At 35.2% G+C, this 9,515-nt stretch overlaps 1 protein-coding gene across 1 annotated transcript; it reads left to right on the top strand.

Moving 5' to 3' along the window:
* The first annotated feature begins 4,566 nt into the window (after positions 1 to 4,566).
* Positions 4,567 to 7,629, top strand: LOC111905767 (receptor kinase-like protein Xa21). Its single transcript, XM_023901510.1, has 2 exons — positions 4,567 to 7,177; positions 7,256 to 7,629. Exons 1-2 carry the CDS (start codon positions 4,567 to 4,569, stop codon positions 7,627 to 7,629), a joined length of 2,985 nt encoding a protein of 994 aa, XP_023757278.1.
* The last annotated feature ends 1,886 nt before the right edge of the window (positions 7,630 to 9,515 follow it).

Genomic DNA, 9,515 nt, shown 5'->3' with positions numbered 1-9,515 from the left:
AAATATACTTCATTTTGAATCAAATACGGCTTAATTCCTAAATCAAATACGCCCATACCTACATCAAATACGCCCATTTTGAATCAAGTACTCAACTTCCTCCTCCCAACCACTGAACGGAACAACTTAACACCATCCTTTCTCTGTCTCTACACCACCCTGTCGCAACACCATCATCTGATCATCTCTACAACGGATGGTTATCTTACTGACTTGGGCGAGTTTGTACTGTGTTGAATTTATGTCCCTTTAACACACAAAGAACAACTATATAATAATCATTTTATATTATAATGGTTAGAAATTGAACAGTTAATGTAATAGCATAATGCATAAATAACATAGAAATCCTTTGTTTTGTATGTATTATGAATTATGTATATACAAACATCTGAATTTCTGGTCTTGCTGGACAGAGTTGAGCGGTACAAGGAAAGGTATTATAAGGAGAAGTTAAAAGGAAAATGGTAAGTTACTTCTAGTATTGGAGCAAACCAAATTCAGCAATCTACCAAAAGGCAATTGTACCCCTGAAAAGCTTCTCAAAAAGGAATAACTCCATAGGAAGCTTAGTTCCTTGTGTTTCCCTCAAGTTGGAGGTAAGAAAGAATAGAGAAAATGTGAATTGAGGAGGAAGATGATCGTTTCAAGAGTGTTGCTTTGGAAATTGAAAGATTGATTTTTAAAGTAACATTAGATAAATAATGTGAGGATTGTGCAACATACGTGCCCATTTTAGTGTCTTTGTATTTAACTCTCCTTTTCTTCTTGATTTGTTCATCATAAGTCTTTTTGTCAATTTCAAGTCTAATGGACTAAAACCCATAGTTGATTTTAATATATCTTTTATTCGAACCCACCCTGATGGGTGTATCTTCAAGTGTAAGAAGATTGGCTTTGTCATTGTTGACTCTTAACAACTGCAAAAAAAAAAATAAATAAATAAAGAAAGAAAATAAAATAAAATTGCCATACGTTCCTAAATAGTGTGAACATGAGTTTAATGTTTTTAAAATATTTCTAACATAATCTGTTAAAATTGAAGCAAATTGGCAATTAGTCAAACTCCTTAAAACTTGAAAAAACTACCCAACTAATTGTTTCTATTACTCAAAATTACTAAAATACCCTTGTGAATTTTTTTACATGTATTGAAGAGCTGTTAAATGACCTAAATATGGGATTGCCTCTTTAAGTTTAGCTTTATTAACTCAGTATTCGTTACAGGATAAAGCCACTGTAGAAATAGAATGTATGGAAGAAGGATATCTAGCTAAGATTATACATGGAGATGGAGCAAAAGAAATCCAAGTTGGCGAGGTAACATTTCATATCTTACTTTCATGTCAATTCTTTTGAGTGATCAGATTATAGTACTAAAACTAAGTTTATATTTGCTTCAGGTGATTGCTATAAATGTTGAGGATAAGGCTGATCTTGATAAATATATGAATTTTTTTTTATGGAAAATGAGATATATAAAAGTAGGATGCTATATTTTGTGTTTTATTGTGGAAGTTTGCAAATTTGTAGGTGGCTGTTATGGAGGCTTTGCATAAAAGTTTTTATAAGGTACACAAACATCCATTGTATTTCATGTTGTATTTGCTCATATGTTTTTATGTTCTGGAGAAGTTTTCACCCTTGCATTGCTATAGATGAATGTATAGACCTTTTCTGTACTTATGAAGTTGTTAATAGCAAGAAGGTCTTATAATTTGAGTTTTCTTCATTAAAAATTATTTGGGATTTTGAATCCTAAGTTTTCTTGTTTTTGTAGGCATGCAATGAATCAGCCATAAAGGGGGAAAGAGAGGTCAGAGGTGTGACATTCAACAAATTTAAGAATGTTTTTATGTTTAATGATACAAATGATAGTTTTTTGATAGACTGTGGATAAGTCTGAAAAATATTAATGTTTTTATGTTTAATAAACTAAGTACTTCATTGTAATTTTTTCTCTGTTTCTGAAAATGAAAACAGGATCAATGTTGTCCCACTTTAATTTTCTTATGGTTAAAATGGAATCGTATTTAATAGGGAGGGAATGGAATCATATGGTAGGTTTGTATTTTGTAGAGATTGATCCTTCGGTTACAACTCACATGGTAAAAGCTTTGTACAAATTGGAAAGTTTGTTTAAGTTGGAATGGTGATCCATGTGTTCCACAACAGCATCCATGGAGTGAAATTGGGTTATGAATAAGGCTGGAATGCAAAGCCAAATGGGCTGGAATGCAATCAAGAATGGGGACATCAAGTATGGTTGTGTATGGTGTATTAGAGGTGTATATATGGTGTATTAGATGATTGTATGCAATGGTTGTAAAAGTAAATAGGATACATATAGAGTATGGTTAAATAGTTGTACTCTATTAGGCATTTAATTAAATACACCCCTCTACAAATACGCCCTATATGTATATACTATATTCATACTTTCAACCGTATTACATTAACCTTTTTCTAGTAGTGGATCACCATTTACATGTCTCGTACGTTAACAATACGCAAAAACTGAGTATATATAAATCTGAAACCAAGCATGTAGTTATCCTTGTACTCCAATAATTTGTTCCACAAAATGTTGGGTTTAAATCTGACTTTAGTCAAAAAGTGGTGACCGGGTATTTTGGAAATGGAAAGTGTTGTCTTTTCTTTAGGAATAAGTCACGGGTTATTATTTAGTATTTAAAAGTATTGATTAAGTAGTCGTGTCGGCTATACGGTTTTGTAAGTTAGTATAGGAGTGGTGGCCTCTCTCTCTCTCTCTCTCTCTCTATATATATATATATATATATATATATATATATATATATATATATATATTGCATGTTGTGTTTGTTTGTAAGTGTACGTGGGCAAGATGCAGGCCCGACCCTGACATTTCGGAGGCCTTGTGCAAAAACTAAAATGAGGCCCCACAAAAATTTCTTGTAAATATTATTAACTACATTTGCTACCACTAATTCAAAGCATAAAGTTGCTAAAAAACATCTCATAAATTCACTACCACAAAATAATGTCTTCATCACTCATTAGTAATCAAATAAAACTGTAAAACTGTTATAAACAACTTTTCAACAAACAAAAAAAACGCATTATTATTTTCTAAACATTGACCTTCTAGAATTTTTAGAAGAAAATTCATCTATGAGACTTTCATAATCAAGAAACTCATTCTCAATCGAAATCAATGCCAAAACGTTTGATCTCTCTTGAGACATGGTCGAGCGCAAATAAAATTTTAAAAGATTTAGTTTTGAAAAACTTTTTTCCGCTGATGCAACTGTAATAGGAACAGTCAACAATATTCTGTATGCTAGACAAGAAACTGGATAAGTGTTCATAATTTTTAGGAAATTTAGTATTCTGTTAGCTGTATTGTGTTCAACCGGTAAATGTTTTTGTAACAACTCCATTTTGTTGAATAAATCATCAGCATTAATGTCTGAGATATGACCATTTTGCAGCCTCTTTTCCAGATTTTTGCAACATGACTTTAACTCGATAGTATTCATTGACTTCAACATTTGTGTTGTGAATAAGAAACTAAAAATGTCTTCATATTGTTTGTATTGTTCAAACCTTCGCTCCAATGAACCAATAGCTTGATCAACTATGTACACAAAATATTGAATCCTAAATGATTCTTGAGGTGAAAGTTCATGTACCGGCTCTGATGACCCAATGTCATTCTCATCAAAATGTCTTTTTTTAACAACTTTTCTTTTATTATTTTTCTCAACAAACACTGGATAAATTTCCATATCAGAAGCTATAGCTCTCGCACAATCCAAAGCCTTCCCAAATCCATTCTCTCGATAGTCTTTAAAAAACTCAATAAGTGCTCCCACACTACTCATTGTCTCATCAATACGCATAGTCTTAGGTTGAAGTTGTTTGCTCAGGTTATTTACTTTAGCCAATATATGATACCATATAACCATACCTGTTATAAAGTCAAATATGCCAAGTTCATACTCTCATAGACAAGTAGCTTCACTTATGATCTTTATGTCTGTCTCTTCTTCAACAAGTTTATGCAGAACTTTTACTATTTCAGGAGTTTGAGTAACTATGGCTTTCACACTTTCAATCCTATTTTCCCACCTTGTAGTTGACAATGATTTTAAAGTGAGACTTTGTTTCGGTAATTAAAACGCATCGGAGGCCAAATGTTAAAACGCATCTAAAATTGGAATCAAAAGTTACCGGGCTAATTTTATTTATTGATAAAACATAAAATCAGATTTTTCAAAAATACCAATACTATAACTATAAATTATCCTAAAAATCGGAGGCCCCCTAAAATCGGAGGCCTGGTGCGACCGCACCGCCGGCACCACCCCAGGGCCGCCACTGGCAAGACGTAACAGTCAATGAGACTTGCCCCGCCCCTTTTTTTAGTTTTATGAATGAGAAAAACACACAGAAATTCGCACCAAAATCTTTTTTTCTTCTCCTTCTCTTCGTGTGATACAGTCCCAACAGTTGGTCCGTTTTTTTCTCTTCTTTCGTATGCAGAAGCATATCAGGGAGTGAGGGTTTAATCCAACACAAAAAATGAACTCTCGTTTTGCTTTCCTCTTTTCTAGTCTTGTTATATTTCTGATTACAGCCACTACTGCTTCGGGTGGCAGTAATGAAACCGATTACCAGGCATTGTTGCAGTTGAAGTTGATGATTACCCATGATCCACATGAAGCTCTAAGCTCATGGAACACTTCCTCTCATTTCTGTAATTGGAGTGGTGTTTCATGTGGGAAGCGACACAGAAGAGTCACTGCTCTACGACTGTATTCGCAAGAACTTGAAGGGTCGTTGTCTCCATATGTAGGGAACCTCAGCTTCCTTCATTTCTTTTCTATCGCAAACAAAAGCTTGCAAGGAATGATCCCACCAGAGCTGGGTCGTCTATCCAGGCTACGGATCCTCAATCTTGGCCATAACAAATTTAACGGGGTCATTCCAACTAACCTGTCTGGTTGTTCTAACATTGAAGAGCTTAGACTTTATTATAACAATTTAGTCGGAAGCATACCTGAAGAGATCAGTTTCCTCCCGAAACTTACTCTTTTTGCAGTTGGATTTAATTACTTAGCAGGTGGAATCCCCCCTGTCTTGGGGAACATAACATCCATGGAAGTGTTCTCGATAGCCTACAATCCGTTGGGTGGGAGCATTCCGGACACGTTAGGCCAATGGAAAAGCTTAATAGAGTTTGGCGTTGGTCTTTGTAACTTATCTGGAGTCATCCCTCATTCCATTTTTAACCTCTCACTCCTTACTCATTTTTCCGTGGCTGAGAATCAGCTTACTGGTACTCTTCCCTCGTTGTTAGGTGCAATGCTCCCTCATCTTGAGTACCTTCAGATATGGGGTAACCAACTGAATGGACCTCTTCCACCCTCGATATCTAATTGTTCCAAATTACAACTTGTCGAAGTGAACAACAACAATTTTAGGGGGAAGTTGACAATCAACTTTGCTGTTCAAAAAGATCTCGTCTTTTTAGACTTAGGTGATAACATGTATGGATCCGGACAAGCTGATGATATGAAGTTTATTGATTCTTTAAAAAACTGCAGCAAATTAGATACATTAGATGTTCGTAGGTGCAAGTTAAAAGGAGTGTTGCCAACGTCAATTGGTAATCTTTCTGATCAACTTTCTTGTCTAGATCTAGGAGGAAATTATTTATATGGACACCTCCCATCAGGAATAGGTATAGTAGGCTTGACCACATTATATTTACGGAAGAACCGATTCACGGGAAAAATCCCCTCCACCATTGGTAAGCTTCAAAAGCTACAACTTCCTTATCTATATGAGAATCAGTTTTCAGGGCCCATTCCAGATGCCATCGGGAACTTGTCATTATTGACTAGACTCGATTTAAGTTCCAACAGATTGGAATGGCATATTCCATCAAGCCTGGGAAATTGTAGCCATCTATTGGAGTTGTACCTTGAAGAGAATAAACTCAGTGGCAGAATACCTAAAGAACTTCTTCAAATTTCATCTCTAACCATAGCATTAGATCTCTCTCAAAACAACCTGTCTGGGTCACTTCCAACAGAGGTTGGAGACCTCAACATGTTGACTTCTCTAGATTTGTCTAATAATAATTTATCAGGTAACATTCCCAATAGCATTGGTGGTTGCACTAGCCTTGTATTCTTATCCCTCAAAGGTAACCTCTTTCAAGGCATGGTACCTTCGTCGAGAGGAGTTTCAACACTCGATCTTTCTCATAATAAGTTATCGGGACAAATTCCTCAATTCTTGCGACGGTTCTCATTTGAATATGTAAAACTATCCTTTAATGATTTCGAGGGTGAAGTACCAATCCAAGGTGTGTTTGCCAATGCAAGCGCATTCTCTGTTTTGGGAAATAGTAGGCTTTGTGGTGGCTTGCCTGAACTTGGGTTGCCCAAATGCAAGGAGACACATGATAAACATAAAAAAAGGTTTCCTTTGTTCGTCATATTCATTCTGATTGCATCCACACTTTTTACCATATCATGTTTTACATATGTTTGGTGTAAGAAAAGGAAGGGCCAGCTATCTCTATCATCAAAGGACGAACGGTTCATGAAAGTATCATATGGTCAACTTCTAAAGGCTACCAATGGATTCTCCGAGGACAATTTGATTGGTGAGGGTGGGTTCAGCTCTGTTTATAAAGGAGTCCTTGGTGATCATGTTGATAGAATTGTTGCAGTCAAACTCATACATCTTCAAAACCGAGGTGCTCACAAAAGCTTTATAGCAGAGTGTGAAGCATGGCGAAGTATTCGACACCGGAATCTATTGAAGATTATAACTTCGTGTTCAAGTGTTGATTTTCAAGGAAATGACTTCAAAGCTTTGGTATACGAGTTCATGCCCAATGGGAGTCTACATGATTGGTTGCATTCAACTGCAAGTGTATCCAAACTGAATCTTCTTCAAAGAATAAAGACTCTCATTGATGTAGCATCCGCACTTGATTATCTTCACAATCACTGCCTACCAACCATCGTTCACTGTGACGTGAAGCCTAGCAATATTCTACTCGATGATGATATGGTGGCCCATGTTGGAGACTTTGGTTTAGCTCGATTTATTGGAACAAATTCAAACCAAAACAGCACAAGTGGCATTAGAGGAACAATTGGATATGCACCACCAGGTAAAATTCATGTATTCCCATATGCTTATATTTATTTATGGTGTTCAATTTTCTAAACTAATTGTTAATATGTTGCAGAGTACGGTGTTGGGAGTGAGATAACAAGTAGTGGAGATGTCTACAGTTTTGGAATACTATTGTTGGAGGTGATGACAGGGAAGAGGCCCACCGACAACATTTTTAACGAAGGCCTTAGCCTTCATGAGTTTGCAGACATGGTCATGCCAGACCATGTAACTGATGTTATTGATGATGATCTTCTGAATTTTCTTCAAGAGGATGCTATTGCTACACAATATACATCAGCACATGCAAAGAAAATAGAGGAATGTTTGTCTTCAACTGTCAAGATTGGAGTATCATGCTCCATGGAGTCCCCACTACAACGGATGAATATCGAAAATGTTGTCCATGAGTTGCAACATATTCTGGATAAGCTTCAAAATATGTGAGGTGTCACGTTAGTCAATATATTGGGTGTTGATTGATTAATACGGATATATTTGTGTATGTAATTGTTGGAATAAAATATGAAATAAATGGAATTAGGGTTTTCTTTTTAAAAATATGGTGATCTTAAGGTAGCGATAACATTTTGAAGTACATTTGAAGAAATAGATTTGTAGTCTTAATAAAGTTTGAAAAGTACATAAACCCAATTATTAAATATATTTCTTTTCATCATGACTTTTTGGCGGTAGAGATCAAAAAGACAGGAACGACTTTGTTGTGAGAACCGAATAACGAATTGAGATTATCAGGACTAAGAACTATTTGTTGATATAATCAACTGGATTAGCGTTTTCTGTTATGGAATAGATTGAAGGATCGAATTTGTGGTCACAGGTTTGAGATAGATGCACTGCATGTTTTGGTATAATATATATTGACTAATTCTTGCTAATTATAATTAGCGATAAATGATACTAGGGATTACCAAAAGGCTCCTAGCCTAGCAGTAGCTGTATCTGGTACGGTGTTGCATGCCCTCCCTCATTGGTATCCGGTGTTGCCCTCCCTCATTGAGGTTGAGGGTTCAAGTTCCGTTGTGGACATAGGTGAAATTAAGAAGTAGTTTAGGTAGGAATAGATTAGATTTTTTTTTTCAAAAAAAAAAATGATACTATGGATTGGAATCAAATATGCTTCATGAAATCAGTTGTTAATGAGTTTGAATTATAATGTGACAATTGGCAAGCATATACTGATTATTCTTTGAATTCACTGAAGATGAGATATGTAAAGTTGAGGTAGATAAGTTGATGTCATAAGTATGTTTATTTATTTAGGATTATGAGTTTGGTTAAAAGAAACTAATTAAAAGTGATGTAAGGCTCGTTTTGGATGAGAAATCAGGGGGATGAGGTACATGATGCTGTTGTGTGCATTAAGGAAGTGAACATGCTCGTGCAGAAGTTTTCCTAGATCTATATAATGACCTGGCAACATCTAGGGATGAATCACACGATCCTAACATCCCAGTCAACAACTTGAGTACCAAGATGGTTTATGAAAACTTGGTATACGATCAAAAATATTTATTTGATGTCAAATGCTATATCCAAATTGAATTTGAGCCTGTTGCTTAGGTTGTATTGAATTAAGTTGTAAGGTATGTTCTAGAAATGTCACAAATCAAAGTTTTGCACATGTTCGGTTGCCTTGATAAGGCATGTTAAGCTAATTTATATGCTATGTTTGATTGAAACCTTTCATACTGTTGAACTGAAATGTTGAATTATGATAGATTATGTATCAATATATGGGCATTGGGAGGAAAGTTATATTGGCTATTATCTTCTATTTGACTTAGTTGGTGGCACTAAAACTGCTAGATTGTGAATACTAACATTTAACTGACTTAATAAATTAAAGCTAAATGTTTACCCAACTGTTTACCTGACAGTTATTTTAATTTAATTTGTGAATGGATATATATGGCATGTTAACATATAAATCCTTGAACTCGCTAGGTGTAAAATCAACCTAACCCTTTTTATGTTGTTGACGTATATCCTAGCCTGAGTTGCAAAGGCACACAGTACTGATAATACCTTGTTAGGAGAAGCTACTATATGGAAGATAGCATTTTTGGTAAAACTATGTAGTAACATAACGCCCGTATTATAGTTTTATTTTGAACGGAAAATTTTATTTTAACTAGCAAAATGCTTGAAAAGGTGGAGCGAGCTACATATTACATATTACAAGAGAGAAGCTAGTACCTCCAATGGTTTACAAACCCAATCAATCCAACCGCGCCGTCATTATTGATCTTGAAAAGAGTAGATTAATTTGAATATTGTCTGTGAGTTTATGGACTGAGATGTGTTTTGAT

This window comes from Lactuca sativa, chromosome 2 (genome assembly GCF_002870075.4).
Source record: "Lactuca sativa cultivar Salinas chromosome 2, Lsat_Salinas_v11, whole genome shotgun sequence".
Lineage (NCBI taxonomy): Eukaryota > Viridiplantae > Streptophyta > Magnoliopsida > Asterales > Asteraceae > Lactuca > Lactuca sativa.
The sequence above is the reverse complement of the archived record's forward strand: the minus strand, read 5'-3'. Positions and strand labels throughout refer to the sequence as shown.